Source organism: Mobula hypostoma, chromosome 2 (genome assembly GCF_963921235.1).
Source record: "Mobula hypostoma chromosome 2, sMobHyp1.1, whole genome shotgun sequence".
NCBI classification, from domain to species: domain Eukaryota; kingdom Metazoa; phylum Chordata; class Chondrichthyes; order Myliobatiformes; family Myliobatidae; genus Mobula; species Mobula hypostoma.
The window spans coordinates 199,826,510-199,846,605 of record NC_086098.1 but is presented as its reverse complement, the minus strand read 5'-3'; the positions used below and the strand labels follow the sequence as shown (position 1 = coordinate 199,846,605).

The following is a 20,096-nucleotide window of genomic DNA, read 5'->3' as shown; positions in this document are numbered from 1 at the left end:
GTCACCGCCCTACAGTATTTTGAAGCTATGTCCTCTGGTCTTAGATGCTTACACCATAGGAACCTTTCCACATCTGCTCTATCAAGGCCATCATCATTCAATAGGTTTCAATGAGGTTACCCTTCATTCTCCAAAATTCAGTGAATACAGGCCCAGAGCTATCAAACACTCTCTATGCAAAAAGACATTTAATCCTGGAATCATTTTTGCGAACCTCCTTTGAACCCTCTCCAGTTTCAGCACATCATTTCCAAGATAAGGGTCACAAAACTACACATAATACTCCAAGTGAGGTCTCACCAGTGCTTTATAAAGTCTTAATATTACATCCTTGCTTTTATATTCTAGTAGCCTTGAAATGAATGCTAACATCACATTTGCCTTCCTCATCACAGAGTCAACCTGCAAATTAACCTTTAGGGAACTCTGCATAAGTACTCTCAAATCCCTTTGTGCCTCAGATTTTTGTATTTTCTCTCCATTTAGAAAATAGGTAACCCTTTCATTTCTTCTATCAAAGTACATGACCATACAATTCCTGACACTGTATTCCATGTCGTTTCTTTGCTCATTCATCTAATCTAACCAAATCGTCTGTAGCCTTCCTATTTCCTCAAAATGAACATTTTGACTATTGTCAAGAGAATTTACAGAATTACATATTTACAATGGTAGTACATTCAAACTAGCAGAATTGGGGTGGCCTGCAGGGAATAAGCACTGAGCAGAACTGAATCGGCCCGGACTATTTCAAATTATTCGTTTATACTCTGTGTTTATTGCTTGTCTTTTTTGTACCGTTTGCGTGATTTGTTTTTTCTTGCACTTGATGAGTTTCATGTTTATTCCTTGAACGGGTTCCATGGTTGTCTTTGTTTCATGGCTGTCTGTGGGGAAATTGAATCTCAGGATTGCATACTGCATACAAATTTTGAATGATGTCTGTTCCAAAACCCAGACACCCAAAATATGTCCCTTTTGTTAGTGTAAAGGGATGGCTCCATCAATATACAACTAACAAGAAGGCTAACTGATAAACAGCTCTGTCCTGAACTCTGCCTTAAGAGGCAGAGATATACCTTTACCAATGTGCTTGTAACAGGGACATTCTTTTAGTCTTTTCCTAGTTAGTTTCAATGGGACACAATCAAATTCCCACAGCCAATGATTGGTTTCACTAGCCGCAGTCGAAAGACAAATTGTGCAGTGGTTTTATTTCCTGAAGAGAGGTTTACATTTTTCTTAATCCATAATTACGCTATCCATAATTTCATAACCCCAGAATGATCCCTAGCAAGTACATGGGTACAGGAGTAGGAGCATCTTACGCTAATCGCATGTATAAATTTTGATGTTCTTTAACAAATGAGGATAAACTTTTTATAGAGGGATTGCAGCAAATGTTCACCAGAGAGGTTCCTGGGATAGTAGCCTGTATACTTTTAGAGGTTTATGTAAACTAGGCCTTCATTTTCTGAATGTAACAGATGAGGGGTCTGACTGTACTTGCAGCCAAATTTGTTCATAACACAAAGACAGGAGGGAAAGAAAGTTGTGAAGAGAAAACAAAGAGTATGCTGGCTCATAGATACATAGAAATAGGTGCATGAAATTGATGAGTAGGATATAATATTAGAAAGAGCTTTTCCTCTTAGGTAGGAAGTACAGAGAGAAAAAAAAACAAAAAATTATCTAACTGGAGAAAGACAACCAAATATTCCTACACAGAAATTGCCTCCACTTATGAGAGGATAATGTTTTAGAAGAAAGGGCTGCTGATTCAAGAGAGATGAAAATGAATTCTCTTTTTCAGAGGGTTGTGAATCTTGGGAATTTTACCTTTCAATATATCTTAGACAAATGTTGATACAAAGTTATAAAATCATTTAGAGTATTAAATCAAAATACAAATAGAAGGGTAATATATTAGGGTCAGACTATCATATTGTTGCCCAAAAGGTATTTTATTTTTGTTAATCCAAAACATAAATTATTTTATTTTTATATATATATATATCAAACTATTTCTATATTCTAATATATTGCTTGCACCCATGATTTGATATTCTATGTTATTTATTATTACATAAAACAATTTAAATAATGAACAGAAAAAATAATGGAGCTAATGAAAAAAGATTTCACTTGAAAGCTTGAAGTTTCTTCATCCAGTGTACAGGTTTTCAATACTCAAAATACATTTCCATAAACCCTTAATATATCTTGATTTCCACATTCTGATATTTTAGAGAGTTCTTACACAGTTCACCATCTGTCCCTACGCTACAATTTTATATTGTAATGTAAATGCTAATATCGCTTGAAAGTATATGTTACTCATTAACAGCACAGCCAAAATCTGCTTTCTTGTGTAAATAGTGTTCTCAACAGGCTTTTGCTGACGTATTGATGTTGACTGTAGTTATTAAATCCTCAACCACTATCTGAACAGTAAAGTTTTCCTCATCACAGGAAATGAAAATAAAAAGTACGCCTTGGTTCTAAAAAGAAAAAAATGTACAAAATTTTATTTAGTGTTTGGCTATGTTGTTGGGAAGTTAAAAAATATCAAATATTTTTGGTAATTTAATTTTGGTAGAACTTTTCAGCCAATACATCATGAAACAGACATAGGGCTGGCAAATCTGACACTGAACTCAATGGTAATTATCCTGCCTGCTGGGTGAACAGATATTTACCATGTAGTGAGTTCTTACTCACCCCACACGTGTACTTCAATATCTCCAAAGCATAAATTAGTATCTCTATTCAAGTAACCTTGGCAAATCCTTTCCCAAAGAGAGGTAAATAAACAACCATGTACACAAGGCATTTGTTGATGTTCATTTGCTTCATTATAATGAGCCCTATGAATTATTTTGATTATTTCATGCTTTGTTTCAATGGTGAATTTCAAGAAGCCCATGGAACTCAAACATATCTTGTTAAACTTAAAGTCTCAGTGAAAACCTTAATCAGATAATCCTATTTAAATATTATAAGCAGCTACCTGCATATTTGGAAGAGATTGTCTACATGTACTGAAATCTGCTCAGCTAAACTTCAACTTCATCTTGCCTGGTTTAAAATCCTTTGTCAATTTTATGAAGCCTCCTGAACCCTGTGTGCCATTTACAGTTAAAATTTTCCCCTTCCACTCTTATTCCTATATGCTCTTTAAAATCCATAAATAAAATAGCATATATAAAGTTAATATTTAAATAGCTTGAATAAAACCATAATTGAATATATTACTGATAAAAATACATCTTCTCTAATACTGCTTTCATTGCATTACCAATTGTAAAAAAATGATAATAACTGCTCAATGAATGACTTCAATTTATAAAGCCTTTTCCATGACCTCAGGACAGCTCAAAGTGTTTTACAACCAATTAAATTCTTAAGAAATAAATTCAGTGATGTGATATAGGAAAATGGACTATTTGCCAAAAGCAAGGCCCCATAGGAGAAATAATTAAGATAATATGCAGTGACCATATTTTCCATTCAGTTCAATAGTGTGACACATATCTTCTAAATTAGTATTCCAAATACATTCTCTTTTTGATACAATTGTAACCCATAAATATGTCTTTACATACCTCAATTTCATTAATACTTTGTGCCAATTTACTTAAAAATGCAACCAAATGGAGGAATTTTTTGAGAGAAAACAAGGAGGTAGCTTCAAATATGGATTTAAACATTCTCTTTAAAATTGCAGTGTGTGAACAAAAAAAGTAAATTAATTCCCTCAGAGTTAAAAATAATTGTTGTATTTATTCAGACTGATAAAAGACCATCCTTAATTCTTTTCCCTTTTCCTTGAAGAATTACTTGACGAAAGCAGTAAAAATATGGCTGGACAATAAAGAGAAAGGAGCACGCTGTTGAACTGGGAACATCAATATCAACAGGCAGATGCACGGCAGGGAGTTGCCTTGGTGAGCACCATTTGAACTTGTCAGGTGTTCCAATTAAATGCAGCATTTTGTAAATCACACAGATTGTTTGTAATGTAAAATTAAATGACACATGCTAGAGAACTGACATTGCAAGGAGTTCTGGGTGATAGTTATTCATTTAGCACAATAAAATATGAATTATTTACTGTTATTTTGTGTTGCATTTGATCTTTATGTTAATGAAGAGCTCTTTTGAAATAGTTTCTTCACTAACATATGTCATTGGTGCACAGCAATAGTTAGGAATTGTGTTATACGTGCTCTTTGAAGTTCACTTTGCAGTGACTGAAATTGTCTGAAGATCTTTGTAACTTCCCTATTTTAAATACTAAAAAAGCTAAAAGCATTCGGAAGCATTTTTGATTAATTTCCTGTCAATACATAATGTCCTCACAGAAAATGTATAGCTTAAAAAACTTCTAAGAATAAAATTATATACATTTTAGACCCTGCACTTCAACATATTATTGCAACTGAGGGCAATTGCATTATGCATGATAGACCAGCTGGTTGACATACTGGAGTGTTTCCTCTGCATACTCTGCCATCCAATTTGGGTGCATTGGTCATGGTTCACAGGGGAATAGGGAAAAAACAGGGAAGTGATAAGGAATCATTTGGCAGAAAGATTATGTGAATGTATTGGGGATTACGACTGAAAGGAAGAGTATTAAGGATTGCAGTCATTTGAGGATTGTGCTAGGATGCATTAGAGAGACAGTTACCACTTGGAGTACGTCTTTATGCTAAATTGAACAACTCAGAATTGATTCCCAGATCTAGATTTTTTGATCTGCGACCCATTCAAATAGGCCTTCTTTAACATGACAAATCATATATTTTATATACTGTACATTGTGGAAGCCTACTTTTAAGGGTCTCAGACCCAAACATCGACTGTTTATTCCCCTCCATAGATGCTGCCTGACCTGCTGTGTTCCTCCAGCATTTGGTGTGCATTATTATGTGTGCTTTTTATGGGACACATGTGTACCAACGAAGTTCATGAAATTGGCATCCAGCCATGTAATGCATCCAGTTGGATACGACTGCTTCAGTCAATTACTTTTCCATACCATTTGTTAGATGCATGGACAACTTGGAAGGAAAATGCTGAATCTTGTTGACTATACAGTGAGTCAAGGCTAATCAATTCTTTTGAGAAAAGGTTCAAAACATGGCATTCATAAATTTACACTGTTCTTGCGCCAAATGCAGCATGCTAAAGTTCCATGGCATGCTTACGAATTCTGGTATGTTTTGGCTTGGGCTATTCAGCCTTGAATTTATAACGAAACATGACATCTTTTTCAGGCTGCAGCATTCCAAATCCATATCTGGAAGTGTCAAAGGCTGGAATTTTTGTCTTTGGATCAGAAAGTTCAAAATCAAAGCAGCTTAGCATTATAAAAACAAACCTGCAAGATGAAAAGAAAAACTGATTTCAGTTACGTTCAATAAGTTATCCAAATAATAATGCAGCTACTAAGAACACATTTACTATTTTGATATATTTTCCCATGTAACTTTGTAACTGGAAAAAAAAACAAAGTGAACAATCAATATTACCGAGATACATTGTACTTGCTGATGTTCATCTGGTCTCCTACCAGGATGCCCTTAGACCACAAGACCATAAGATAGAGGAACAGAATTCGGCTATTTGACCCATTGAGTTTGCTCCGCCATTCCATCAAGGCTGATTCCAGATCCCACTCAACCCCATACACCTGCCTTCTCACCACATCCTTTGATGCCCTGACTGATCAGGAAACTATCAACTTCCACTTTAAAAATATCCACTGAGTTGGCCTCCACTGCAGTGCGTTGCAGATCATTCCACAAATTCACTACTCACTGGCTAAAACAATTCTTCCTTTCCTCTGTTCTAAAAGATTGCCCATCAGTAGGTTTCAATGAGATCCCTCCACATTCTTCTATATTCCAGTGAGTACAGACTCAAAGCTGCAAAACACTCCTCATATATTAACCCCTTCATTCCCAGAATCATCTTTGTGACTCTCTTCTGGACTCTCTTCAATAACAACACATCCTTTCTGAGATATGGGGCCCAAAACTGTTGACAATACTCCAAGTGCAGCCTGACTAGTGTCTTATAAAGCCTCAGCATTATCCCCCTGAAATAAATGCCAACATTGCATTTGCTTTCTTTGCCACAGACTCAACCTGTAACTTGACCTTCTGGGTGTCTTGCACAAGGACTCCTAAGTCCCTCTGCAGCCTTGTCGTTTGAAACTTCTTCTCATTTAGACAACAGTCCTCACTATTCTTCCTTTTACCAAAATGCATTTTCGTACATTTTCCAAAGCTGTATTCCATCTGCCACTTTTTTGCCCATTCTTCCAATTTGTCTAAGTCCTATGGCAATTGCATTGCTTCCACACCTACCCCTCCACCTATCATTGTGTCATCTGCAAACATTGCACAAAGCCATCAATTCCATTATCTAAATCATTGACAAACAATGTGAAAAGTAGCATCCCAATACTGACCCCAGAGGAACACCACTAGACACTGGCAGCTAACTAGAAAGGCACCTTTTATTCCCACTCACAGCCTCCTGCCTGTCAGCCATTCCTCTATCTATGCCAATATCTTTCCTGTATCACCATAGGATTTTATCTTGTTGAGCAGCCTCGTGTGGTACCTTATCAAATGCCTTCTGAAAATCTATGTAAATAACATCCACTGCCACTCCTTTGTCCATACTACTTGTTACATCCTCAAATAGCTCTAACAGATTTGTCAGGCAAGATTTTCCTTTACAGAAACTATGCTGACTTTGACCTATTTTATCATTAGTCTCCAAGTACACTGAAACTTCATCCTTAATAAATGACTCCAACATATTCCCAACCACTGAGGTTAGGCTAACTGGCCTATAATTTTCTTTCTTTTGCCTTCCTCCCTTCTTAAAGATTGGTGTGACATTTGCAATCTTCCAGTCCTCTGGGACCATGCCAGATCAAATGATTCTTGAAAGATCATGACCAGTGCATCCGTTATCTCTTCAGCAACCTCTTTCAAGACTCTGGGATGTAGTCCATCTGATCCACCGTAAGACCTTTGAGGTTGCCTAGCACATTTTCCTTTATAATAGCAATCGCACTCACACTCGTGGACGTCTGTCACTTATGGACCTCTGGCACACTGCTGGTGTCTTTCACAGTGAAGGCAGATCAAAGTACTCATTAAGTTCATCTGCTATTTCTTTCCCCCCCACCACCCCAATCCTACCTCACCAGCATAATTTTCCAGTGGTCCAACATCAGCTCTCACCTCTACTTTACCCCTTATATAACTGAAAAAAAACTTTTAGTATCCTGCTTTATATTATTGGCTAATTTGCCCTCATATTTCTTCTTTTCCCTCCTTAAAGCTTTTTTAGTTGTCCCTTGTTGGATTTTAAAAGCCTCCCAATCATCCAACTTCCCACTCACTTTTGCTATCTTATATGCCCTTCCTGTAGCTTTTATGCAGTGCTTAACTTCCTTTGTCAGCCACAGTTGCCTACCCCTGCCATTTGAGAACAACTTCTTCCGTGGGACATATCCATCCTTCGCCTTGTGAACTATTACCAGAAACTTCAGCCACCTCTGCGCTGCTGTCATCCTCGACAGTATCCTCCTCCAATTTACCTGGGCAAGCTCCTCTCTCATGACTCTGCAATTCCTTTTTTCCATTGTGATACTGATACATGTTGCTTATACTTCACCCTCTCAAATTGCAGTATGAGTTCAATCATATTATGATCACTGTCTCCTTAGGGTTCCTTTATGTTAAGCTCCCTCGTAAGATCTGGGTTATTACACAACACACAATCTAAGATGGCCTTTCCCTGAGTAGGATCAAGCACAAGCTGCTCTAAAAAGCCATCTTGTCGGCATTCAATGAATTCCCTCTCTTGCAATCTGACACCAGTTTGATTTTCCCAATCCCCTTGCACATTGAAGTCTCCCATTACAATTGTGACATTACCCTTATTACATGTCTTGAGGATGTTCCAGCATTTATTAGGAACATAAGGCATTCTTATCTAAAACAGGTAATGATCTCTTCAGTATGATAAACAACAAAGCAATTCTAACTTGTCTCTGTTATTAGTCACATGACTATGCTTTTGAAGGCTATAGACAATAACTTTTATGATGCTGAGTCACTAAAGTCAGTCTATAATATAGGAAGCAAAAGTAGAAATTTTACGATACAATTCATAAAGCAGTGTCAGTAAGAGAAATCAGTCAATGTTTTTGGTCAGTGACCCTCAAAATTACATGTGGAGGGAAGAGTGGAGAATTTAAAGCAGAGCCGGGAGGAGGATGATTAAGAAGTAAAACAACAGATGATATGGAGATCAGTTAGAACAGATTAGATGAGAAGAAGCATGAAGACTGATGTAAAAAGGGCATTAAAACAGGGTGTGAAAGGGACACCGCATGATAATTTGAAACTATGGGAGGGAGTTAGAAAATTCAATGATCATTCTGGAAGTTTGCAAAGCACCTAGACAAGAATATAGGATGTTGCTTTTCTAGAGTACATTGGGCAATGGAGGAAACTGCAGATAGACAGGTCAGTGCTATGATTTGTAATTCCAAAAACTAATTGAAAGTAAAACACAGACATTGGGAATAATGTGCCTACTTTGCTTTACTTTAGTTAGGGTGCACAATATGACATGGACGTGTAATGATGTTGCCATTCATGTACTTCTTACTTATGACCCATAATGAATTATGTAAACAAACGAAGAATGCTTAATCTAACAGTATATTTATAATATTACTCAAATATTGCTGAGATATTAAATACACAACATTCAGAACGAGGATGGGATTAAAACTTAAACTGCGTGCAACAGGATACTAAGGATCTCTCCTATGAACTAAACGTGGATGCTCTGCAAAGTGATCTGAGTTTGATTTCTCTAATACAGAGGAGAGCTCATTGTAAACACAAGATGCAGTGGACTAGACTCGATGAAGTGCTAGAGAACTGCTACTTCTTCTGGAATGATTGTTTTGGCCCTTGAATGGTGGGAAGTGAACATGTGACTAGACAAATGACGCATTTCCTTCAGCTGCATGGGATGTTTCATATTCCCACATCTGCAGTTTTATTTGTTCTTCGCTACAGTGCAGGAGTGCATTCACTGAGTGACCAATGCATTTTCAAGAGAATTCTGAGAAAAGCAATTGAGCTTGGAACAACAGGAGAGCACCTTGAGATAGGATCATTCAATGTTATGGAGCTGCTAACTTCCTTGACATGCTAAGTAGAACAGTTGGCTTGATCTTGCTTTTCGTATTATATAGTGGAAATTCTCAATTTCAGTGATTGTCGTGCTTTTTTACAGAAGCACCAGATTGGGTACATATGTAGTACATCTATAAAACACTTACATTTTTAGGCTGTTTATAGCAAAGGGCCGCCCAATGCAAACATTAGATCCAGCCCCCCAAGGCAAAATGTAGTGCTTCAACTGCTTCCCACTCTTGAAGAAATTAGTTTTCCTTGTTCCATCCTGGTGCAAAAACCGGTCATATTTAAATTTCTGTAAATTCAAAAAGAAAATTTTATTGAAGTTCACTTATTTTTGAGTGAAGTGCAGTAATAAGGCCACATCACAAAGATGAACTGGTTGCTTACTATGAACAAATGTGTAATTGAACCTATAGTATTGTCTCTAAAACATTTTTAAAACTAAAACTTTTGTGTGATATATCTGATCAGTAATTCTTTGATATGGTAATTCATATTTGTCTTTTTCCCACCATGGGATGCTTGCAAATTCACAGACAGGATATTATGAATGTGACGATAACATTAGAGGAGGCCAGTGCATCACACCTGAATGGGCTTAGAACAGGAAAGCATGGCATTCCCTATAGCAATGCCATTCCCTATTCCCAGATCCTCTGTCTCCACCACATCTGCTCTGAGGATGAGGTTTTCCGTTCCAGGACATCTCAAATGTCCTCTTTCTTTAAGGATCGTGGTTTCCTTTCTGCTGTCATCAATGATGCCCTCACCCGCACCTCCTCCATTTCCCGCACTTCGGCTCTCACCCCGTCCTCCTGCCACCACAACAGGGACAGAGTTCCCCTTGTCCTCACCTACCATCCCACCAGCCTCTGGATCTAACACATTATCCTCCGCAACTTCTGCCACCTTCAACAGGACCCCACTACTAAGCACATCTTTCCCTCTCCACCCCTCTCCGCCTTCCACAGGGATCGGTCCCTCCGCGACTCCCTGGTCCACACGTCCCTCCCCACGGATCTCCCACCTGGCACTTATCCCTGTAAGCGCAAGTGCTACCTCTGTCCCCACACCTCCTCTCTTGCCACCATTCAGGGCCCCAAACAGTCCTTCCAAATGAGGCAACACTTCACTTGTGAGTCTGTTGGGGTCATCTATTGCATCCGGTGCTCCTGGTGCGGCCTCATCGACATCGGTGAAACCCGACGCAGATTGGGGGACCGCTTCGTCCAGCACCTCTGCTCCGTCTGCCAAAACAGACAGGATCTCCCAGTAGCCACCCACTTCAACTCTGCTTCCCACTCTCATTCAGATATGTCCATACATGGCCTCCTCTACTGCCATGATGAAACTAAACTCAGGTTGGAAGAGCAACATCTCATATACCGTCCAGGTAGTCTCCAGCCCCTTGGTATGAACATAGAATTCTCCAACTTCTGGTTATTCCCTCCCCCTCCCTTCCCCTATCCCTATGTCACTCTGCCCCCTCCCCCAGCTGCCTATCACCTCCCTCTTGGTTCTGCCTCCTTCTACTACCCATTGTGTTTTCCCCTATTCTTTCTTCACCTTTCCTGCCTATCACCTCCCTGCCTCCCTTCCCCCACCCTTTTATCTTTCCCCTTACTAGTTTTTCACCTGGAACCTACCAGCCTTCTCCTTCCCACCCTCCCCCCACCTTCTTTATAGGGCCTCTGCCCCTTCCCTCTACAGTCCTGACGAAGGGTTCCGGCCCGAAACGTCAACTGATCTTTTCCGTGGATGCTGCCCGACCTGCTGAGTTCCTCCAGCGTGTTGTGAGTGTTGCTTTGACCCCAGCATCTGCAGATTATTTTGCGTTTAAGCATTATAGGGACTTAGCTTCTTCAAATCCAGAATCTTTACCACCTTGAAGGACAGTGTTATCAATTACATGTAAACAGTCTCAGCTCTAAGCTCCCCACCAATCATACAACTTGGAAAACCACTTCTGGATCGAATTTCTGGAATACCCTTCGAAACAGTACAGTAGGAATAGCTTTGTCACACTAAATAAACAACATCCAAAAAGATTAATAAAAAATTACGTAAGTTTGCAGATGGAAAAGACTGGAACAAAAGTAGTTTCTAACAAAAATTAGAAGTGTAAAGTAGTCCAACTACATTGAGAAAGTAGACTAATGTGGGAAAATAATATTTAATGCAGACAAGCACAGGCAATGAGATCTGAGATTAGTGAGGAGAATCCTAACAGAAACCACATTCTTCTCACATGACGGGCAAGAAGGTCATGCAGTGTCAGAATCAGGTTTAATATTACCAGCATATGTCATGAAATTTGTTACCTTCGCAGCAGCAGTATAATGCAATACATAATAATATAGAGAAAAAAACTGCAAATAAAGTACTGGGATAGAGTTCATGTGTTGAATGTCAATTCAGAAATCAGATGGCAGAGGGGGAGAAGTTGTTCCTGAATTATTGTGTGTGCCTTCAGGCTTCTGTACTTCCTTCCAGATGGTAACAATGAGAAGAGGGCATGTTGTGGGTACTGGGGGTCCCTAATGATGGAAGTCGCCTTTTTAAGTCACCACTCCTTGAAGATAGCTTGGATATCATGATGGCTAGTGCCCATGATGAAGCTGACTAATTTTACAATGCTCTGCAACTTACTGCGATCCTGTGCAATAGCAACCCCCCCTCACCCCACCACCCTCCAGATGGTGATGCAGCCAGATAGAATGCTCTGTATGGTAGATCTGTAGAAATTTACAAGTGTTTTAGGTGACATACCGGATCTCCTCAAAAGTGTACGGATGGAGTAATGATTTTGAAGAAGCAAACCAAAATAACAAAGAAAAGATTGCATTTAACATGGCATGTCCCTTTCTGGGCTTCTTGAAGTACATTGTATCCAATTAATTACTGTGGGAATGTAATTATTGTCAGAATATAATAGGCAATTAATGCACTGCAAGTACTTACAAACAATAAGTGATAAAGGACACGCTGTATGTATTTTATTGGCTGAGGGATAAGGACCAGACAGGACACCAGGAATGATCCCCCCCACTTTTGCTAGATATGATGGGCTGTATATGTTCCTTTGGGAAAACTTAATTTCAAATGTGCAGTATTGCTTCTGTCCTGTAAACACTTTTGTCCAAAGGTCACCAGAGTTGATTCAAACTCACAACCTTCTGATGTAGACAGAATAATATTACCAGCTGTCCCAGGACTGCCACAAACAGCGTCACCAAGCTTGTCATAAAGCAGATAAAAATTAATCAGATTGCTTGAATTAAATTATGCAGAATGATGAGTAAATACAGAAGCCCATCAAAAGGCAAAAGATTTTGACAGGTTAAAAAGGGAGTTTGAATGGAACTTAGTAAGTGATGTGACTGAAGGACAAGAAAACTAGCATGAGAAGTTATATTTTCTAGATGACTGATGGGTTGTAATAATTTTATTCCAGCTCTGTAAGCTATGGCTTATTTACCATTATAATGAGATGTAATTTCTTCCATTTTTAATTCCATTCCCTACAAGACTTGTTAGAGGCAATTTTAACTTGGCCTAACAGATAGGTTCCAAATTGGTTTTGAGTTAAATCTGATCTTAAAAATCTGCTTGAATTTACTTAAAGCCAGATATAAAAATGACTGTGCTGTCATTTGACAACACCTGATTCCTTCCTTGGAAGCGAAATGCACGGAAACAAAATGCTTTGATTAACGGGCAGAGCAGTGAATTATTAATGGTGAGGTATCAGTTGTATTTCTAACTCTACACTGCAGCAAAAGACTGGGGAGGCTTTGGCAGAAAGTGTAATTAGCTACTTTTTATGAATAATTAAGTGACAGCTGGCTGTCACTTGGCTTTGGCCATGAATTTCTAACTCAAAAAATGAGATGTTATGAGAAATAATTTGAGACAGTGCTGCTCTTCACTGAGAAATACGACACCTCCTTGTGGAACATGTATTTGATTTCCTTGTAAAAGAAGGCAGGGTATAATGATTTTCGAGAAGCTCAGATTGTTCTGGCAGTCTTTCCATGTGACCCTCTCATTAAGAAAGACAAGTGTAGAATTGTCACGGGAACAACCACTTCCAACCATATTCCACATTGACAAATACACTGTCAATGGATTGAGGACTGTAGATGAGTAAGATTCAGGAATTTCCTGTGCACAGTCTCAACGAATTCACTGTCATCAACACAATTGCAATCGTTTAAGGGGAAAGTCAACCAGCATCTTATCAGAGAAACTCAAGACAAAGGTACATAAATATGGACTTGGGAACAAACTTCAGGAAATGGATAAGGATGTGTCTTTGTTTATGACCACAAAGTGAAGAATCAGTTGTATGTACATTGTACTTCCTTTCTGATACTTGAACAGAATGCTCAATTCCATTGACTCAAAGGAACCAAATCCACAAAGGAGCAACAACAGTGAGCTGACACTTTAGCACCTTTTCTAACGCTGGCAAACATAAAGCTAAGGTCTTTGGTTATCAGTCAGTATCCGTCCTGAAATCAGAGCACCCTTTGAGGGGAATCGGAGCCAGGGTAATTGAACGCAAGTACTTATAACTGGAGCAGGTGAATTATTTTCAACTTTATCCTGACAATACTGATTTCAATGAGCTGATTTGAGCAGGTGAAAACTTAAAATCCATAGGGATCTTAATTAAATATGACATACGCGTTAGATGTTGAATTTTAAATCTAGTCTCTACAAAGAGGCATTCATATATTCCTCATTGGATTGAACCAGGTCTGAAGAAAATTTCAGTTTTTCTGTCAGACCTAGACTCCACAAGGAACATTTAGGTTTTCCTTATGGCTGAGTGCTCCCATGCACTCCCAACCTCCAGTTTCTTCCATTTCGTAGATTAACTCAAGAATCACTCATGTGCATCTGGTGATCCTGTGTTGCCCTGTTATCCAAATCCCAGGAGCCTCTCCCATCAGTTGTCAGCATGGACTAAACCAGTGATACAATAGTGTTAATGAGACCTGATGCATTTAAGGATAAAACTGATACATCCACCTAGAATAGTCAGATTGTGAAGACAGTTGTCCTTTCCTCACATATGGTCAAAAACCATTTTCTAAATAATCCTTTAGTTTTAGTCACTTTTTCTGATACTAAATTCGTAACTCTGAATTTACTGATAAATGGAAAAAGTTATCAGCTGATATAGTAGGATTTGAATTCATAACAGATAATTAGTCCAGATCTCAGTGTCTAACTGTTAAGCATCACAGCCCGACACTTAGACAATACTGAATTGAATGTTGTCATTTCATTAGATTGCCAAATGCTACAGTAAAGCTTGAACCAACGATCTCTGCACTAACATCAATTGATCCATGTTAAATGTTATTTAAAGCAATCTGCAACACAATTATATAAAGTATGATTAAATCATGTCTGGATATTGATTTAACTGCAGTCACAGTCAGGAGTCATGAATATAGCTGTATTTGTGTCACTTTTCATAATGCAGGTTTATAATAATAAAAAAAAACACTTTTTATAAAGTGTGCTGTTCAGAAGGTAACTGACCTCATGCTCTTCATAGATTTCAGGGTCCATCTGGGGACTTAAATAAGGGAAGAGGCACAGTCTGTCTCCCATTCGAAGGTGATATTTTCTGCTATCTGCAAGCTGCAATGACATATTCTGAAGAACTTCTCTGGTAATAAATGGTGCTGCTGTCAGTCGTAGAGTCTCACTTAAAACACTATCTGTAAACAAAGAGAGTAGCATTTCTGTTAAATTAGATCAACCAATCCACCTAGATTGTCCATTTATGTTTTAATTCTCTAGCAAACAATATTTGCAACCAACAATTTTATAATTGTATTCCTCTTGGCACAAATCCTTCTGTTCAGAGATTTGGTCTGAAAAATGAATGAACTGCTTACATTTATCTGGTGGGAGATCTCAACCACATAATCTGTAGAACTAGTATTAATAAAGTTTTATCCCATTCAAGATTGCAATGTCTTTGAGCCTTGCTTTCTCATTTTGGGATAATCAGAAAGAAACCTGCCCAAACTTCCCAACTTCACTTCTTTTAATAGATTTTCAGCCAATACAGATAAAATAATTTAAATTAATGATAACACAAGAGAGACTATAGGTCCTGGAAATCTGAAGCAACACATACAAACTGGAGGAACTCAGCAGGTCAAGCAGTATCTATGAAAAAATCAACAGCTGACATTTCAGACTGAGACCCTTTATCCTGAACTGTAATTTATTCTCAATTAATGATCTTCACTAGATCCAATCCAAATCATTCAGCTGACAGAACTTTGTACTAAGTCACTAAGTCACTTGGACACTTGTTTAGTTTAGATAAGAATTTAGACACAATCAAATATTAATCCTAACTTGACCAGACACTATCTCAAAAATAGCTACTCTTACATTTGCCTAAGGAGGTCTTTACATTAATGTTCTATGATGCTTGACTTTCACAATGAATCAGAATCAGAATTAGGTTTATTATCAGAGACGTATGTTGTGAAATTTCTTGTTTTATGGCAGCAGTACAGTGCAAAAAATAAAATGCCACTACAAGCCAGAATAATAAATAAACATAGTACAAATGAAGAATAATGAAGAAGTGTTCATGGGTGCATGAAATGTTCAGAAACCTGATGGCAGAGGGGAAGAAACTGTTCCTAGTGTTAAGTGTGAGTCTGCACCTTCACTCTGACAGTCATAATCAGAAGAGGGCATGGCCCAGGTGGTGACAGTCCTTAATAATGGATGCCAGCCTCTTGAGGGGCTGCCTTCAATGGTCGTTAATGGTTTCAATGGTCGGGTGGCGGTGGCATGTGCCATTGAAGGAGAAGGCTGAGTCTACAATGACCTGCAGCCTCTTTTGATCCTCTGCATTGGAGCTTCCATACCAGGAAGCAGTGCAACCAGTCAGAATGCTCAGCATGGCACATCTGTAGAAATTTGCTACAGTCTTTGGTGACATACTGAATCTCCTCAAACTCCTAATGAGGTTTACCTGCTGGTATGCCTTCTTCATGACTGCATCAATGTGTTTGACCCAGGATAGATTAAATTAATATATGAGAAAACTATACTGCTTCATACTCAAAGAATGTTATTGCAGGGAAAACAAATATGAAATTATTCCTCAACATAATTATGCAAATTTAATTACAATTAGAAACTCAAAATGCATAAAATCATAATGCAACAATGGAATAAAAACTCTATAGAATCCAAAGCAGCAAGTAAAGGTAATCATAAAATTTCAAATGACATTTGTCCACTGAATTATAGTCTTAGTTGGAGGCTAATGATGAACATTTGTTGGCATAATAATTATGAAATGAATTGTGGCAATTTTAATAAAGAATACACGTGAATTACTGGATTATGAATAAAGAAAAATATACCTAAAATGGGTGTATTGTTGAGTGCATCTTGGCTAACAGTGCGCATCATCTGGTTAAAAAAGATTTTCTTCATTTCCTCCTGGACTGCATGCTTTGCTTCTGGGTGCTTTAGCAGGAATAGTAGTAGCCAAAACGCTGCAGGCCCATAATTACCCTAAAAAAGTCAAAGCGAGTGAATGATATTATATCTTTTGACAAGAAAGGCTTTATTAATCAACTGATTCAGTACATGTGTCAATGTCAACTGCTGATGGCTATATTGGACATTTAATGCACAAATTTATAAGTCTTTGTTGCCAAGGTCATTGATAGAAAGAAAACTTCCAGTGATCCAAACACAGGAAATGATGATACGTCTATGTGTTCTGAGGTAGATAGCATCTGATGGGTTTCATATATACTGGCTATTCGATTACATGATGTAAAAGATTGTTTCTTATAAAGAAGATTAAAATTTGTACTGAAAAGGTCAGATTTGTATAATTGCATCTTCCAAAAACAATGCTTTTGAAAATGGCATCAAAGTACGTGCAGCTGTCCACTGACGAATCAGTGTTGACTGATGAGTACCAGTATCCAGAATGTGAGTTGAGTCGACAGCCTTATGACTCCAAGATGAATGTAGGACTAACAGAGCCACAACTGATACAAGGGGTAGGAACATGCATTGGTAACAATTCTGACAACAAAAGGATGCTAAATACAGAATGATGTAATAGATGGAGTAGAACATTTTTAGGATATCATTAATAACTTTCATATGTTCACTGTTTTACACAGATAATTGCGGTATTATTTACAGTCAGCTGATATGATTGTGACTGCTTAATGCAGTTTCGAAGTAGATTTACATTTCACTGAAAGCAAACTGCACCATAATATCATGTATATATTATGCTTCCTTTTATACCTGGTCCATTAGAATAATGTTGATGTAAAGTTTTGTCTCAATAAATTAGAATTTGCAAATCTTTAAACATTTAAATAATACATTGGATTGGACCAAGCTGGAATGATATTGTTATTAAAAGTGTCACAGGAAACTGATAAGTTTGAGATGCATTTGCTTTGAAGTTAGTAATAGGCATGTCGGTTTCCTGTTGTTCAGCTGATGTTGTACTGAGTCTAAACAATAAGATCATTCAAAATGGCTACTCTGTATGTTCCCTTTCATTTTCAATTCATTATCAGATTAGGCTGAAAACCAGCTCACCACTCAAAATATGTACTGTTTCTTGTTCTTTATAGTTTTAACTGAAATAACTATAACAGGAATTTTAATTCTGCTGCAATTATCTCCTAGAAAATGGAAGTGCATACATTTATCTTATTTTTCAGAAATTTACTAAATAACTTAATAAGTTATTCTTTCTCATAGCTTACCAATGACAACAATTGGTCATATTTCAATAACTATCAATAGGGGCACTTTTTATTAGAATCTCATTTTTTAACAAAGCACCTCCAAAGGATTTTTCTCATACAAAAGGATAGAGAAATATTGTGCCCATTTTTCATTGTAGGTATATTAGAAATTCACGGAAGCCTTAGAAATGTAGTCATTATAGTTAGTCTTTTTTTGAATGGTGGTTGTGGGTATGGCATTGAGTGGGGCAAGTCTACTAATTTCAAGTAAATATAAACATTTTGGTATAATCAGAAAAGCTGAAGTCTTCTTTTCCCTCCCCATCCTTGGAATCTGAATCAAAAAACTTAATGCAGTTTCATTTGAGTCTCCCATCATTGTTAAAGTAGGCATGTTTGATGTTCCTGTCTCCTATCAAGAAGAAATGCAAGCTAATCAATACCTGGAGAATTTCCATAAAATTCTCTCAGTTACTCAGACTTTTAATGAAAGAAGACTCAAAAGCTTAGTGCATAGTTAATCTAAACAGTGGTAGCTTAAGAAATCACTTATATAAATAAATTTATTTATAGAAATGTAAAAACGTATTTAATTTCTACGGTGAGCCTCAAGATGGCTCAAGCTATGCCACAATCAATTACGTGTTTGGGAGGTAAGTCTGGTTGCTGTTATAATTAGGGAAAGATGACAGCAAGATGTGACAAACAGTGCTAAAATAAATATAGACAGTGAACCTACTTTTAATGATGTTGGCTTAGGCAAATGTAATGTTAGCATGCATTTTGAGAGAATTAGAATGTAAAAGCAATGATGTAACACTGAGGCTTTATAAGGCATTGATCACACCACACTTGGAGTACTGTGAGCAGTTTTAGGCCCCTTATCTAAGAAAGAATGTGCTGGTATTAAAAGCATCCAGATGGGGTTCACAAACATGATTCCGGGAATTAAAGGGTTAACACATGAGCAGCGTTTGATGGCTCTAGGCCTGTAAGTTTAGAAGACTGAGGGGGGATCTCACTGAAAACTATCAAATATTGAAAGACCTGGATATAGTGAACGTGGAGAGGATGTTTCCTATAGTGGATGAATATAGGATCAGAGGACACAGCCTCAGAATACAAGGACATCCTATTTGAACAGAGATGAGGAGGAATTTCTTTAGCTAGAGGGTGGTGAATCTGTGGAATTCATTGCCACAGATGGTTGTAGAGGCCATGTCATTTGATAAACTTAAAACAGAGGTTTATATGTTCTTGATTAGTAAGAGTGTCAAAGGTTATGGGAAGAAGGCAGGAGAACCAGAATAAGAGGGGCAATAAATAAGCCATGACGGAATGACAGAGCAGATTCACTGGGCTGAATGGCTCAATTCTGCTTCAACTGTATGTCTCATGGCCTTATAAATATTAGCAAAAAGAATTCCGTCCCCCCCTCCCCACCACCACATGCCCTCCTGCACCCTCTCTTTCTTAAAATAATGTTTTGAAGTATTTTCCATTCATTTGGGGGAGGGATGTAATGCTGAGGCTTTATAAAGCCGCACTTGGAGTACTGTGAGCAGTTTTGGGCCCCATATTTGAGAAAGGATGTTCTGGCATTGGAGAGTTCCAGAGCAAGTTCATAGGAATTATTCCAGAAATGAAAGGGTTAACATATTGCCATTTTAGTGGCACAATTAACATATTAGTGGTACACTTGAGTCAGGGACATGCTCAACAGTGGCTGGAAATGGATGAAATGTGAATATTTATTGAATAAACAGAAATAACAGACTAAAGCAACGGTAAATGCAGAGTAGAGATTGTGGCTTTTGTGATTGTATATATAGCTCTTTACAAAGAATAATAGAATAATAAATGTTGCAGTTTACTTCTGAGTTGAGAATTGTTTAATAAAACAGCCCACTTATAACAATGTAGAGAGAACATAACCTGTGAAGAGTTTGATGTTTCTTCTCAGACAGGGAATATCCAGCAGAAGAAAGACAAAGGGGATTTATCTTTTATTCCATTTTTTATTTTTATTACTACTATGGCCCTGTATTTCCTTCAAATTCAC

At 37.7% G+C, this 20,096-nt stretch overlaps 1 protein-coding gene across 1 annotated transcript in view; it reads right to left on the bottom strand.

The window, feature by feature from the left end:
• Window positions 1-1,958: 1,958 nt before the first annotated feature.
• Window positions 1,959-20,096, bottom strand: part of ptgis (prostaglandin I2 (prostacyclin) synthase) — a 62,446-nt gene continuing 44,308 nt past the window's right edge. The window contains exons 8-11 of the mRNA XM_063041389.1: window positions 16,670-16,823; window positions 14,808-14,989; window positions 9,392-9,543; window positions 1,959-5,386 (exon numbers count right to left, since the gene is read on the bottom strand). Of these exons, the coding sequence (XP_062897459.1) occupies window positions 5,239-5,386; window positions 9,392-9,543; window positions 14,808-14,989; window positions 16,670-16,823 (636 nt within the window). The 3' untranslated portion in view covers window positions 1,959-5,238. The remainder of the gene's footprint in view (window positions 5,387-9,391; window positions 9,544-14,807; window positions 14,990-16,669; window positions 16,824-20,096) is intronic.